The 15,768-nt window shown below is 43.9% G+C and overlaps 1 protein-coding gene across 1 annotated transcript; it reads left to right on the plus strand.

The window, feature by feature from the left end:
• The first annotated feature begins 301 nt into the window (after positions 1-301).
• On the plus strand, positions 302-15,397 carry UBXN10 (UBX domain protein 10). The gene is made up of 3 exons (XM_083513277.1): positions 302-4,479; positions 10,963-11,084; positions 11,848-15,397. Exon 3 carries the CDS (start codon positions 11,863-11,865, stop codon positions 12,754-12,756), a length of 894 nt encoding a protein of 297 aa, XP_083369403.1. The 5' UTR covers positions 302-4,479; positions 10,963-11,084; positions 11,848-11,862; the 3' UTR covers positions 12,757-15,397.
• The last annotated feature ends 371 nt before the right edge of the window (positions 15,398-15,768 follow it).

Genomic DNA, 15,768 nt, shown 5'->3' on the forward strand with positions numbered 1-15,768 from the left:
ATCTATTGCAGCACTTAAAGCTCTGCTTAACAATCTTGAGGCAGAGAAGCAACAGCGACAGCAGCAGGAACCAAAGTATGACACATTTCATTTTAGCGAGGTGCTAAATATTTGCACAAATGCAGTGCTTAGGTGTCTACAGTATCATTGCAAGGGAGAAAACCAGAAAAAACTCGGCCTTGTCCCCATGAGCTCATCGTCCATGTTCACATTGGCCTAGCCTTTTCAGAAGCTGATATATGAGCCGAAGTGTCCCATTGCTTGTGAGAAACTATCCTGCTACCACCTTTTGTTGTTCTTAGCCAGTGATGGAAGTCAGGGCTGTGATTTACATTTGAAGAGAGGACACAAGCCATAGAGACCATAAACAACAAAGTGATGCACACCCATTGCCCGCAGAAGGGACTTCCCAACTCATTTATATTTTATTTTTTTGGTCTCCTACTGTGGGAAAAAACGACAGCCACCTACAGAAAACAACAGAGTACAGGCTCTTCCAGACGATCTCTTTATTGAGCATTCATCTTGATTTGTTTGCACAAAATTTATGTGGAGTTTATACAACATCACTGATTATTGACTTTTTTTAAAAAAACAAAATCTTTTTTTTTTACAACAAAAATGCCTTCTTAGCATGAAACCACAGTGTAAAGTTTCAGTTTTTTGCTGATGTACATGTGTTTCTAAATCATAATAAAGATAAAACAAAGATATATTCTCAATCATTTGACTCACTGATGTTCTAATTACCTCAGACTTCCCTCCCCTTCTTACTTGGGTATTTTGGAGTTCTTGGTTGAATGCATGTCATAATAAATCTAAATTGTTGGTTGCCAACTTTTTCGGTACTATTTGATATTTCTCGTTACAAGAGTTAATCTAAATCAGTCAAAAAATTTAATTCTCCGCAGTGGTCTTTCAGGTATTGTTTGAATATATCCCAATCTTTACTAATTTTTTGTTTCGCTTGGTCCTTTATCTGCCTTGTCAGTTTACTCATCTCAGCATATTCCATCAGTTTAATCAACCAATCTTTTTTTGATGGTATCGCTTCACTTTTCCAATTCTGAGCAATGAAAACTCTCGCTGATGTGGTGGCATACATAAATAATTTATTTAAATCTCTTGGAATTTCCCTCCTGATTATCGACCATTCATTCTTAGTTGTGTCCACAGAGGTCGCACCACCCAATGATGTTTCCATTATTCCACACTTTAAAATGCATTTCCCGTTTTTCTACCAGAAAAAAATCTGTGGCTGTCGTGGTTCGGGTTTTTTTTGGTTTGTTTTTTTTGCTTTTATGGGGCAGAGAAGCACAGTTGTTGTGCCAGACCACCAAATCCGCTTTAATTGTGAGACCCAATTTTGCCTATGATTGAATCGCAACTGCAAAGTCTAAAAAGTGGCCTTGCATCAGTGGACACTTCCCGCCCTCTAGTGGCAAGACTAGAAAAGAAGAAAACCTGGGCTAGATGAGGACTGGTAGTTTTTAAGAGAGTCAAAAGTGGTTTGAGCTGAGAGCAACCTTGACTTTCATCCATGGTTGCCTCTAACCCTGTTTTCATTCCCAGAGGTCCATTTCCTTCTGAAGTTCAGTGGTGGGTGGGGCCGGTGGCAAAAGTAAGCGGGCAATATATGAAAATTTTTACCTTTGCAGCAGTAAGCTAATTTCTAGCTCACACACCTCTTCCCATTCTCCATCCAGGCACACAAACACAAGACATCATCAGATTTCAAGGGCACATTCTAGGCAGGCTAGAGTACCCAAGGTGTGGCTTGTGGAAAGAGGAGGGTAGCCTGGGGTGATGCCAAAAGCCAAAGAGATGGGATTGGAGGTCTGCATTTGCCCCCCATTTTTTAAAACTTTCTCAGGAACAGAAGTAGAACAGTATGCATGCTAACACTTTTCTTATTTAGATTTCATAGGGCATCACATCACTTTTTTGTTACTGTAATCTTGCGAGCATCCCTGTTAAGTCATTTGGCATTATTATTGTCCATCAAAGCATATTTATAAGTCTGCAGCCTAATGCTCCCATGGTAGTTTAGCAACCAAGAAAAACAAAAGGCACGCACAGCCACTGGCAATAGAAACTTACCAGCCGTGCAGCCAGGTAACGAGCGATTCGGTGTCAGATTTATCATAAGCAAACTCACGCCAAAGCAATAAAACAAGGCAAAACAATTAAGCTAATACAAGTCGATTTAGCAACCTTCCAGCAAGATTCATCCCCATAAAACAAAAACAATTCAGTAAATCAGTTATTTTATTTGCAGAAAAGAAAGAATAGTTATTTCAAAGATAAAACATTCAGTGATTACATAAATAAATCTCATGGCAACAACTTCAGCAAAACCAATTCCATAAAACCTGTTTATTCAGCATTCATCTGGATTTGTATGTTTTAATCACACTGAATGATTCAGTATCTTGCTGCTCACGCCTAAAAAGCTGGCTTAGGGATGCGTAATGGGCTGATAAATTGTTATTTTTAAATACAGAGGTATTGCCATCTCCATAATGATTCACAAGGCTTATGAATGTGCTTTCAGCATGCAGCAGTTGCTGGGATTAGGAAGACGTGCAAAGTTTGGGTGATCAGAAACAGGCCAACAGGTCATCAGAAACATTATCGGTTTAAAACACAGCTAGGTCATTCACTTCATCAGTTTGGATCAAATCTACCTTGGGAGAAAGTACATCAAAAATGCACTATTTCATAAGAAACCATGGGCTACATACAGGATAGTTATTGTTATGGGTTTGGGAAGTCAGTCTGGGTCCCTTCCAAACCTGTGGTACTGTGACTATGAGGTTGGAATCTGCTGGTACAGGAAAAAATAATTATAGGTATAAAAAGGAGAATTGCCTGGATTCCAAGATCCAGGTTTGGGCCAAGGACTCTTTGGTCACAGAACCCCAGCAGAAATAAATAGGCAATTAGCCACAATCCATATTGTTGCACATACTCCAATCTCTGAATGGCAAGGCACTTCAAGGGTTCTTGCACTTACTGGTACCCAGATTTGGTTTCCTTAGAATGGGGGTCAGCGGAGACTGTGGTGTCTTTAAGATATATGGATTTATTTACACAGAGCATATACAACCTGAGCGTAGGCTGGAGGGGCTCACAGAATTAACATCCCAACATATCTTGCTATCATGGTGTGCACACGGCTTCTCAAATGAACAGCAGGAGCACACCAGATGAATTGTAAGAGGTTGTGCTTAGATGCTGAGCTCAGGGTGTGGCGAAATAAAACCAGCCCATGAAACATCACCACAATTGTGAAAAGCTGTTTACACACCTGCAAACAAATGTACACACTGCCAGGGGCTGCAGGTGTTTAATGAGAGATTTTTACATGCTGGGTTTTCTGTAACAAGGGGGAAATCTGGACTAAACAGATTGAAACAGCCCTGCAGTGTTGCTCAGTGCTATTATGCCCACCAAGCTCCAGGCTAAGGCAGGTGGGTTGAGCTTTTTTTGGGGGGGGGGGAATTATGGGGACAGAAGCACCTAAACTGTATAGAAACTTATTTATGTACACTACTACAGCGGCAAAAATGTTACTTGCCCCAAAATGGAAAGAAGCAGAAGTCCCAGCAAATGAAGAATGGAGACAAAAACTTTTGGAATATGCAGAAACGGCGAAACGTACCAGAAGAATAAGAAATCAAGATAACAATTTTTAAATAAAAGAATGGAAATGGTTTATTGAATGTTTACAGATAAATTGTAAACAGATAAGAACATTGGCAGGATTATTGTAATAACCTGCAGCTTCATAAGAGTATATATTTAAAGAAGATGAATAAATGAGCAAATTAAGTTAATTTGGATACGGAGAATATATTAAAAATAAATTTAAAGAAAGAGGGGGAAGGAAGGAAAGCTTCGAAATGTCAAAATGATTGTAAAATTAGTGAAATATATAAACTTGAAAAGTATAAATAATTATTTCAAAAGAGAAAACTGGAGCACAACACCCCTGCAATGTAGTCCACGTTCTTCATTTACTACTTTCGGAAGTGAGTGACAGGCCACTGCTAATATTGCAGGTGCTAATATCTCCAGAGAAAATTCCCTTTAAATTAACCCTCAGCTCCTGCTCACAGCCCACATCCAGCCAGTTCGCACTCTTTCCATCGCCCCTTTCCTCTTTCCTTGTCTCTTGGTTTATTGCAGAGTTCTTCCTCTGTTTACCACGGAGGTGACGAAGGCTAGAGCGACGCCACTCCGCGCCCATAGAAAACCATGTCCTAGAACTGGCCTTCGCCCACCCACCTTATACCCCTTTCGGCCTCTCTAGGACGTTCTTCAGCCGTGGATGGGGAGGCTGCGCTTTGTTCCGGTCAAGGCCGGAAGTAGGCTACTAGCGGGCGTTGCCGTGGAAACGCGGCGCTGTTTACCACCGAGGAGGACCGGACCTGCGGCGAGGGAGCGAGAAGGGCTGCTGGATGGAGCCGCTGCGAGGTGAGAGGGCGGGCGAAGGCCTGGTGTGGGGCTCCCTTGCCTTACCTGACGCGACCGGGTCGGGCCCCGCCACCCGCCCTTTCTCGCCTCGGGAGCGGGGGGCCTCGGCCTCCTCCGCGAGGAGCCCCACAACAGGCCTCCTCCCTATCGCTAGGTGGTGGGAGAGACCGAGCATGCGCGCGTATGAGATTCTTGGTTACATGACACCAGCCTTTGCCAACTCGGTGCCCTCTTGGAAGTTTTGGACTACAACTCCCATCTGCGCTGGTGAGCGTTGTGGTCCAAAAGTTCTTCCGGGAGGTTACCGGGTTGGCAAAGGCTGAGTGGCGAACGTGCATAGAAACTCATGCACACACGGTATTAGGGCAGTTGCACGCCTTACATTAAAAGCGCATGACTTTACCTTGGAGAATATCGGGAAAGGTAGTTTCCCCATTACAGAACTACAGTTCCCAGCACCCCCTAGCAAACTACAGTTCCCAGGATTCTTTCAGGGAAGCCACGTGCTTTAAATGTGAGTTGGGTGTGCTTTTAAAAGTATGGCATGGATTTGGTCTTATACTTATTTGGCCCGTTCTCATTTGTGGATTTAAAAATATCTTAAGTTGCTCACTTAGTAAATCATGTTTACATTTTCACTTTTCTTTTTTGCTCAGTTTTCATTGGTCACATTTTTCCCCCCTGATATAGTGTAGGATTTTCCTTGTGCGTATGTATGTGTGTGTGTTTGTAGTTTTTATGTGCCATGTTTGTTTTGATGCTGAATTTTATTTATTTTGCAACATTTATATATTGCCTCATTGAAATTAAGCCTAAAAGCAATGCTCTGTTTAGTTGCTACTTTCATTGCATAGAATGTGGCAGCTTTTCTGGAAGGTCGTTTGTATTTGTGTTTATTTACTGTGGTGTGCAATATGTATGTGAGCCTCCTGTTCTAATGGCTGTGTTGTTTGGGATTGTTCTACTGTATATTTTAATTATTTGATGTTTTATATTTTAATGTTTGTTTATCTGGTTTTATGTATGTGTATTTAAAATATAACATGAGTATATTTTTATCAAAATATTTTTATTCTGCACTTTATTTTCCAGTAACAGGGCCTCCAACATGGCCAACAACTATCTACTTAAAACCATGCAAAAACAGCACACAATAAAATGGTATTATTAGCATAATGAAAAAGTGTCAGCATTAGGAAGGACAGGGAATGAAAAAGAGTGGGATTAAGTATTTAGGCCAAAGGGGCCCAATGGCACAGATATGTTTTTCAGAGGGCATGAAAGTGTCATTAGTGATGGGGCCAGCTGGGGCTGAGAACTCTGAAGCTCAGGCACCCACCCAATAGAGAAGCCCCTGACACCCTTCTACCTACTCATCAACTACAAGTTGGATGGTGCTGGGGCATGGATTGGGGCCTCTGCCAAAGATCTGACTGGGAAGAAGTGATCCTTCAAGTATGCTGGTCACAAACTGGGTAGTGCTTTGCAGTTATAATCAGCATTTTTAATTGGAGATGTAAACAAACCGGGAGATAGTAAAATGGTGCAACAGTGAAGTCACATAGAGAGTGTTGGACTAATCCAGTTTAGCTGTGTCAATGGCAAGTGGATCAGCCTTCTCCAGGAAGAGCACAGCTGGCATACCAGCCAACACTGCAAAATGCATTCCTGGCCAAGCTGCCGTTTGGGTGATGAAGAGCAGTGTTGGGTCTAGGAGAACTTTCAAGAGGTGAACCTGTTTTTTTCAAGGATAGTGACCAAAACAGGCAATTCACCTAATCCCCAGACAGTTCTTGCTGACCAGCAGCACTTTCAAGGTAGTATATAGAAGTATTTCAATTAAACTACACACACACACACACACACACACACACACACACTAGCAGGAAACGTATAAAAACCCCAAACCTGTCACAGATTGTTGAGAGCACCAATACACATTTTTACCTAGAAGAGCCAAAAACGTTTTTTTATTTGATGCTGGTTGAATAGGGAATTCCATAGATGAGGTGCCAATGCTAAAAAGGCCACACCACTGGTAGCCACCGTCTCCTCCATGGCAGGCAAAAAGGGAAGGAAAATAGAGCAAGGCATCAGATGAGGACCTTAACAGGGAATCTGTGACCTTCTCCGGATGCTGCTGGACTTCAGTTCCTTTCATACATCACCATTGGCTATGTTGGCTGGGCCTGATGGGAGCTGGAGTCTAGTAACATCTGGAAGGACACAAGTTCCCCACCTCTGGATTAGTTGCTCAGTGGCCAGAAGTTCCTTTTAGCATGAATGATAACTATGGCCATTCCTGAACTGGAAGAGCATGACTACAGTAGTTCAGGCACTGGTGACTTCAAGATTGGATTACTGTAATGTACTCTGTAGGGTTTCACTTGCACTTTATCTGGAAACTGCAGCTAGTGCAGAAAGTTGCCGCACGGTTGCTGACAGGAATGAGACCCTGTCAGCATATAACACCTCTGCTCAGAGATCTGCACCAGAGATCTGCAGTGGCTGCACATTTGCTACTGGTCGGAATTCAGTCTGTTACTGTTAGTATATAAATCCCATAACAACTTGGGACCAGTTTACTTGAAGGGATTGCTTTTCCCCCTATATGCTCACTTGGCTTCTTCAGTCTGTGGAACTGGCTCTTACTAGTGCCCCATAATACCTGTTCTGCACCTGTAAGAAATAATTCTTTTTGCTGGCAGCACATTTGAAGCTGCCTGCCTTCCCTGTATTGTGCTTAAAACATTTCTGTTTAGGAAAGCCTATCCAGACATGCAGAAGTTATGTGTATTCTTTCTCCTTTTAGCTACTGTTGATTTAAATTAATCTTTTGAGTCCTTTACATACTTGCTTTAACAGCTTTTACGAAGCATTTTAACATACCGGTAACCATTTAGAGGTTTGGGGTTTCTTTTACATTCAAGTGGTATATAAATGTTGTCGAATGAATAGGTTTAAAAGTCTGCCTCACATTCGTTTTGAAACAGCAAATATTTGTTTATAAAGTTCTAACCGAGATGGTATTCAGATGGATTCTAGGAGTGTAAAACTGAATGGGAGAACTCACTTTTAATCCTCATCTGTATGCTCTTTTCTTTTGGGCTGAGATTAGATGTGGCTTGGATTCCTGTTTGTATGTGTTTTCTCCATGACATGGCACATAAAATGCTTTGTATTGATTGTGCTGCCTTGGAGTTTATATCTGTTGCTTGGCATATTAAGCTTAATACACAAACACACCTACTCTTTTTACTCTACATCCCCACTCCAATACAGCAGTAGATGATTGTCTTGGTGAGCCTGGCCTCTGTGGCCAGCTGGTGGTTCCTGCACCTTTTATTGTAACCCAAGTCAGCGGGCCCTTTCCCCTATTATATATAGTTGCCAGATATGGGTGCGTGTTGTGCCATTGTCAGTTGGAACAAGGCAGCAGCAGTGCCCCAGACTTGCCCACAGGAGCGGAGTTCATCATTTGCTACAGACTCTTTCCCCATTTTTGTGGATGTGAGAAAACAAAAAGGCATAAGGTGAAAAAGAGTTTTGTTTTCTTTGTACAGTTTTGTGAAAGCAGCAGGATTGGTAATTACTCTTTGGACTAACAGTTTTTGGGGTGAACTTGAAATGCTCTGGATGGGAAGGCAGCTTCAAAATAGGTTTAATTTCAGAAGGTTGTAGCCATCTAAGTTCTAATCAGAGTAGACCCATTGAAAGTGATTGACCTAAGTTATTCACGTCCTTTATTTTCAGTGGTTGTGCTCTGAGTAGATACAATACAACCCAAAATGTGTACGTGTATTCAACATGTATATCCTGCCTGCTACTTTGGAAGTTCAAGGCAGTTCGTGAAAAGTCAATTTTAAAACTTTTAAATGTCATACACAGTAAAAAGAAATTCATAAATAAAAACTGTTAAATTAGCATTAAAAATAGCCTGAAGTAGCATTTAATGAAAATTAGTGTTCATTAAAAGGCCGAGCCATTCTTTAAGTAAGGTCTTAGCTGAAGCTCTGTTAAGAGGACAACAGGGCCACAGCCCTGGAGATGTCTTCTTCCTTGATCATCAAAGGTAGCTGATATTTAGAGACAGTGAAGGGCTGTAAATTTGGATGGCCCTCATCTCAGATTTGTTGTTGTCAGGGTGGGTACCCAAAATTTGGGGAGAGCACTTTTCCTTGAAGGTTTCTGCTAGTGACTAGGAAGCCTACATAATCAGTCTCCTTCTGACTCCAAAGAGCTGATTCCTACCTTTCAAAACCCTGCAATCTTTATCCCCAGCATGCATCACAAAACATTTTCATTCCCAAGTTTCCCTCCAGACTCAGATCCATAATGAAAATCCTCTACTCTGACTGCCATCTTTTAAGGAGGTACATACCAGAATTTTGGTATGTATTGGGGAGGAGCGCACACTGTATCACTCTGTGGTACAGTCTCTTTAGGTGGGGAACCTCAGGCCCAAGGGCCAGATGTGCCCACCCAGTCCTTTTTATTTGGCCCTTGGGACTCTCCCCTATTCACACCCCCTCCCCTGCCACACCTCTCACTGCCACTACTCTGCACCCTCCATGAGTGTTTTTGCCTGGCTGGAATGTGTCCTTGAAGTCTTGCAATGCTTTTTGATGGCTTGGATGGATGATCGTGTGAGGGGTGTGTGAGTCTGTGTTGAAATTAGCCACCTGGACAAAGGTGAAATTCACATGCATCGATTTGCCCACTTTTGCCTCTTGCTCTGCCCAGTGCTGGAATCCTGCCCCCAGAAGTTTGCCTAGAAGGGAATGTGTTTCTCAGGCTGACAAAGGTTTTCCTATTCCTGATTTAGAGAGGCCCTCATTTCTCCCAGTGTTTTTTGCCAGAAGGAATAAAAAAGAAAAACAACTCTTCTCTCAGCTTACTTTTCAATTGACATCTGAAAGTGCCTTGACTTTTCAGGTGGGAGTATTTGTATTGCTGCTTTCCCTTGTAAGCTTGCACTGAATATGGTGCTTAAAGTGATCTCTTGTATATTTATGTGGTGATGGTATATTTTTAATTTAGTTTTGCATTGCTGTGAGTGTTGTTTGGAAAGTTGTCTAAATAGATGTAAATAAACAGATGGGCACAAATTGTGCTGCTGTTAATGTATAAAGGGAAGAAATGTGTCTCCCCTGCCGGGGATGTCCATCCCTGTAGTTCGACAACCGTTAACTTTTGTGCTTAAAAAAAAAAAAGTGCCTCCACTACACTTATTCTTTGGTTGTAGAGCAGCACCCTTTAGCCAGGTAAAACCTTTTAAAATTGTCTTAAGAGGCATTCCTCTTGAAATATTTTTAACATAAGCATTACAGGTAGCAGACGCCCCCTTCCATCTCACACAGGAGGAAGACGGTACCTGTTGGGAGTGACACATGGATGTGTCATTTAAGCAACACCTGGTTCCTTGATTTAAATACACAAGTGTCTCTTTTTCTTCACAACCTTTGTTTTAGATATGCAAATTTGATGCATCAGTTTTTAAACTAGTATCTACATGTCACCTTCCTACCCAAGTATTCAAGGTGGTTTAAAATGTCAAATAATGCTCAGGAAACATAAAACAGAAGAAATCACATAATAGGAAAGGGCATGGGCATAGCCAGGAATTTTTTTTTGGGGGGAGGCCTTTTGTTGGGGGTGGGGCAGAACCTCAGTTTGCTATGTATTTTTTTGATTTTGAGTTGCCCCCCTGGCTCTCCGCCCCCCTTGTCTCCACCCATGGGAAAGGGGGAAGAGGTGGTGAGGGAAAAGGATTAGCAGCAAATTCCAGGTACCAACTCTTTTTTAAAAATTAGTTTTTATTAAAGATTTTCTTGTGTTACAGAACAAACAAACAAACAAGGAAAAGTACATATAGCGTCTCCACTTTCAATTCACAGAGACTTTGTGAGTGGAGTTGCATAAAAGAAGTCTAGGAGGCTGCTAAGCTGCTGGGGTCTCTCGCTCTAATGCAGTCATGAGGAATAATGTCAATCAAGAGGGAGGTGGCACTCTTTTCTTTTCCTTGCTTAAGCCAGAATGTCAAAATCCAGCCTGGCTTTAGGCATGTTTATGGCCTGTGATCTCACTGGGTTTAATGCTGAGCTGGACTGCACGCAGCCACTCTGTCTTTTTAGGCGAGTCAAAGTATTCTTTGGGCTCTCAACCACTGGCAGCAACAGCTGATAGTATGAGGGCTAGGCGCAGAGGGCACTTCCCCCAGCCCAGCATCTGCCTTGGGCTGCCTTCAGTGTGCATTAAGAATCTGTTCCTGTTTTTCATTGCAGAGACCCTCTATTTTTAAGAGGTTTAATTCAATAAAAGCTATACCTATTGGATTTCTGCCTGTCGTGAGCTTCTAGAAGCACGGGACCCTGCTGTAAATGGGCAGCTCCAATACTTGCCTTGGCCTCTAGAGGATGATTAACAGATTTCTCACAGAGAGAAATGTCATCTCCGCCCTTCTTTTCTCTTGCTTGGTTTCAGGGTTGAAAATCTGCAACTCCCTGGAGGTGCAGGCGGAGATCCTCTCAGACTGACTGGCCTGTTTGATCCTCTGGAGCTTTTGAGCCGTCAGTCCTTTTGAGCCGATGGAGCATCTTCTGCATGTGAGTGTTTTGGTTTGCTTTTGAACTTTTCCCAAACATGACCTTCAACGACAAAGCTTTAACTGGCTCCTGAAATATCCTGGGATGCTTTTGCTGATGTCTTTTAATTCTGAGGTGTTCTGGCCCTGAGGCAGCTGCAGAATAAACCTGATGTCAATCTATGCACAACATAAGCCTTTTAGTTTCCTTTTTTCGTAACCGATTTGCCTGCAAAGTTGAGCAGGCATAATAGGGCTGCAGAAACAAGCACACAGGAAGGCAGTGCTACACTTAGGTGCCATCATAATGCCTGCCTGGGCAAAGTCTTGTCCCCTGGACCTTCCACATAGCAGTGGTTGTCATGTTCAAGCAGTCTTCACTAAAATATTTTAGTATTCTGTTCCCACAGTACCCAGCCAGGGAAGCCCACGAGGTGGATGCTTCTATTCCAGGTCAGCCTCCTGAAACTAATGCCTGAATAAGTGTAACTGACATAATTTCTCCCTTTACCCTTCCTCATGTCATATTCAGGGCTCCCGGGTTTTGGGAAGGAGGTGCCAGGGGAACATTTAGGGAGCTAGCCTAGTCCCCCTAGTCTACTGACTACACTCCACTGGAGGAGTTGATAGATTAGTGCTGTCCTTCTGGTGTAAAGTGGCAGGCTCATATGAATTCCTGTCAGCCCAGCCCAAAGTCTAATTCAGCTGGGCTGAATTGCAGGAAGTGAAAGCAGGCTGCTGCAAGCCGGGTGGTGCCTGGCCCTTTCTGACTTTTGTTTCCCCAGGTCTCCTGAAAAGCAATGGCTGCTGCCTCGCACCTGAACATCTCATCCTCTGAACGGAAGACCTCCTTTGGCATTGCGAAGCCTCCCATCTGGCAGCCACACTCCCTCAGCATGCATGTCACCCGGCCAAAATCTGCAAAGGGGCGCACGAGGTCCAACTTGAATTACTCCCACAGCATAGAAGCCTACTCCTACCAGGTGCCATCGTCTCCTCAGCCATTAGCTCCCTGCGAAGATGCTGCAAGTGGCCGAAAGACCTTGTCGACCCAGCAGCTGTACCAACCTGTTCAGGTGTTCCCTGCTGAAATCCCAGATCTTCTCCAGCAGGTGCCCATGAGAACTTCCTCCTCCTTAAACAAGTACAGAGTGCTCCCATCCATCAGCAGGAAAGAACTGCGGAAAGGTGCCGTGGAGATGATGTCTGAGCAGGCTGGTCAGCTCCAAGGGAGTCCCCAACCAGAAGAGAAAGAGCAAGGCTTCAAAGAGCTTCTTCCCCTGGTGGGGAAAGCCTCCACCGATATCATGGCAAAACACAAAGGGGGCGGCGGAGAATACGCTCAGAATCCACCTCCTCTTCTGGAGACAAAGCCCCGAAGTAAAACAAGGGAAGGGGCCCATCCCATGCTGAATTTGGAAGAGCCCAGTGAGAAGGAGCCGAGGTTGCTTCTCGCCATCAGATCTCCTTCAGGTCACAGGTTTGAGCGTCACTTCAGGCCGACGGACAGCTTGAAAACCGTCCTTACAGTGGCGGAGCAAAAGAACTCGGTCGTGTACAGACGCTGCAGCATTGAAACAGTGGAAGTGCCTCGGAGGACCTTCGCGGACCTCACCAAGTCCTTGCAAGAGTGCGGGATCCCTCACAAGTCAGTGTTGTGTATCCTACAGGAGTCGCAAGAGGGGGAGCTGTAAGCGTCCAGAGGCTGTTCTTTGCATTAAATGCCATTGGAGAGTGGATCTCTAGATCCAGCTGACGCCTTTTCTCTGGTGTAGCACTCCCCCCCCCCCGCCCACAAGCTCTTCCCTGTGCAGGACCATTTTGTTTCTTAAGCTTTGCATTGAAGCTTTGCATTGAAAACCCCACCCACCCCCTCTCCCAGCTTCCCATATCCCCCATTGCATTTTGTAGGTTTGCTGAGTTGTTTTCAAAATGGCCTGTTCTCCCGGGAAGTCTTACAATCCTGAGTCCTTTATTCCAGTGGAAGGGATTGGTTTGTGATATTTGTTTGGCTCCAGGAATAGATCCTTTCCCCACACCAATGTGAGTTTTAAGATGAGTGGACGGGGAAAGATGGATATAAATAGCTGGCCCCCCAGGAATGTCTGTTGCACAAATTCCATTTAACGATGTTGTCATCCGTTTGCAAAGCTTCTTTTCAGCAGGGGTTGTGCAGGAGAAGGTTCTGGTGATTGTGACCAATTCTTCTCTCCACCCCGCCCCTCCCCCAAGTTCTTCCAGCCAAGCTCCAAATAGTTTTTTGCTTTGATGGAAGTGCAACTGACCCCAACACTTGCTCTCTCTCTCGTCCATGGAAAAAGCCAAGATTTATGAGAGCTGCATTAGTTCAGCCTACCAGAGTTTGTTGCTGTATTGTTAATCAGATGTTCCTTTCACAAGATTATGGCACAAATTAGACTGGAAAGATCCCAGCTAAGCGGGCTTATCCAGTGCAAATTTGAATGTTGAGTGTTGTTTGGTAACAGGTAACAGAACCTTTGCTTTTTTGAAACAAAAATGAGTTAATTGCAAACGTGTGTCGATTTCAGTATTCTGTTATCAATCGAGTTTTGCTTGGGCATGAGCAAGGGGCTTTTCCTGAAAGCTGCTTTCTCATTATTATTTTTTAAAAATGAATCTTAACCTGTTTGTGTTTATCAAAATGCCATTTATATTCTTTTTTAAAAATCTGTGTTTGAATGTTTTTAAAAAAGCTTTCTGTTCACATGCAGGATTTGAAATCTTAGTATTATTGAGAGGTTGGGGTGGGTTAAGCTCGAAGTACACAGCTTGCCAAAACATTCTGCTTCCGAGTGTTAATTTCTCTTTATCCAATCTCACTTTTGCCTTGCCGAGATGGCCAAATGAACCTTGGAGGTTGGTAGGAAATTGACCTTCGCTTTGATGGCAGCTGCTAAAAGTTAGGCCAGGGCCTGCGTCACTTTGACACAAATGAGGATTGGGCAGAGTGGGGCAGACATTCCTCACCTCTTTGCTCTAACTCAAGAACAGCCAGCTTGGGGCCTTCCAGTTGCTGCTGGACTCCAGTTCCCATCATCCCCGACTATTGGCCTTGCTGGCTGGGGCTGATGAAAGGTGGAATTCAGCAGCAGCTATAGGGCCACCACAGTGGCCATCTCTGCTCTCACATCTTTACAGGCGAGACTAGTAGAGTGCCCAGCCTTGCTTCAGTTACAGCTACTGGGTTCCTCTCTTTGCAGAGTGGCCTGCCTTCCGCTTGGTTTTCCTGCTTCTGAAAGGTGAGTGGGTCCTTTGGGAAACAGAGATGCCTACAACAGCAAGGTGGAATGATGTGACGTTGTGTCAGTACCCCCAAAGTGTGACACGTATGGCAGAAAGAGGTGAAAGAATGCAGGGCATCCTGGGCCATCAGCATAAGACACCTGGGTGACAGGCAGCAATCCTATGTCTGGACAAGATATTAGCCTGCAGTCACGAGGCGAGGCCTGATCCTGAGAGCCCACATTCACCTTCCTGATTCATGTAGCAGGGTCAAGAATGATGGGGAAAACTTCCTGTTCTACCTAGCAGGGGTTATAGTGCAGAGAGACAAGGAAGAGTGTTGTATGAGCAGCCTGGTTTGCTCCAAGTTTGCTTGACCAGCGGCACCATGGGTGTGGGGCACAAAATGTGTTTTCTTCACCCAAGGGGAGCGGTGGCAGTGGTCTTGCTTAGAAGTCATTCCATCTTAGGGTCAGTTTCCACATGGCATAGGTTCAAGCGGCGAAGCTTCCCTTGGACTGCATCATTTGCCTCCCCATGCACTCAGTAAATCATCTCTGGGAGGCTCCTGGTCTAATTCCCAATTCCCTCTTTGTCTCATAAGAGAGTATTGTCAAACCCTGTCCCCAGCCTGAGAAGGCAGTCCAGAAAGACTTTACCACTTGATTCTGCTCTATATATGAAACTGTCACCTATGTGACAGCACTATTCCATGTATAGACAGATGACCTCTGGCCTGTGTGAACAAATGCTGACTTGTGGTTTCTGATTTTGGAGGGGGGGAGCCCTCTCAGAGTAGAGGGGAGCCGAATATTTTCAGAATTACAGTGACAAGGACCATTGAAAGGGGCCTGGAATCTGATAGCCTGAAAGCTTGTCTCCCCCATGGGAACAGTAGAAAAAGAAAAACCTGGAAAATGTCAAGGGGGAAAAACAACCAAGGCTTAAAGCAATGGAACAGTTTCCTGGATGGAGGGTGGGAAAGTATGCTTTTTGCACTTCAGTATAATTTGAATATATGTTGTGTGTGCTGTTAGATACAATAAATATATTCTGGGTGTACTGGACTAGTTCTGTCCAGGCAAGTGTTCATTTTGAGTGCCTAAATTTTTAGTGCTGCAAGATTAACAATTTGGAACACACACACACACACACACACACAATACTTGGGTGGGTAAGAGCAGGCACCAAAGGTCCCCACCCCACTTTTACAGTTTCTATCCCACTTTCCTTCTTGACAGAAGGTCAAGGTGGCTAATGGTAAGCACATTGGTCCAGCTCAAGAGGTGTCTTCATCAAAGATCTGGTTCTTAACAGCGACCACCCCAATACCCCTGAGCACAAAAGTAACACAGCCATCTTTACCTGTGTTGTCAAACAAAGCAGGTTGTTTTCAGTTTTAGCTCTACACAAGAACAGATACATTGAAATTGATGGGACATAGTTGGATCCTGTCCAGCATA

The sequence above is a fragment of the Podarcis liolepis genome (assembly GCF_965112155.1).
Source record: "Podarcis liolepis genome assembly, chromosome: 7".
In the NCBI taxonomy this organism is placed as follows: Eukaryota; Metazoa; Chordata; class Lepidosauria; order Squamata; family Lacertidae; genus Podarcis; species Podarcis liolepis.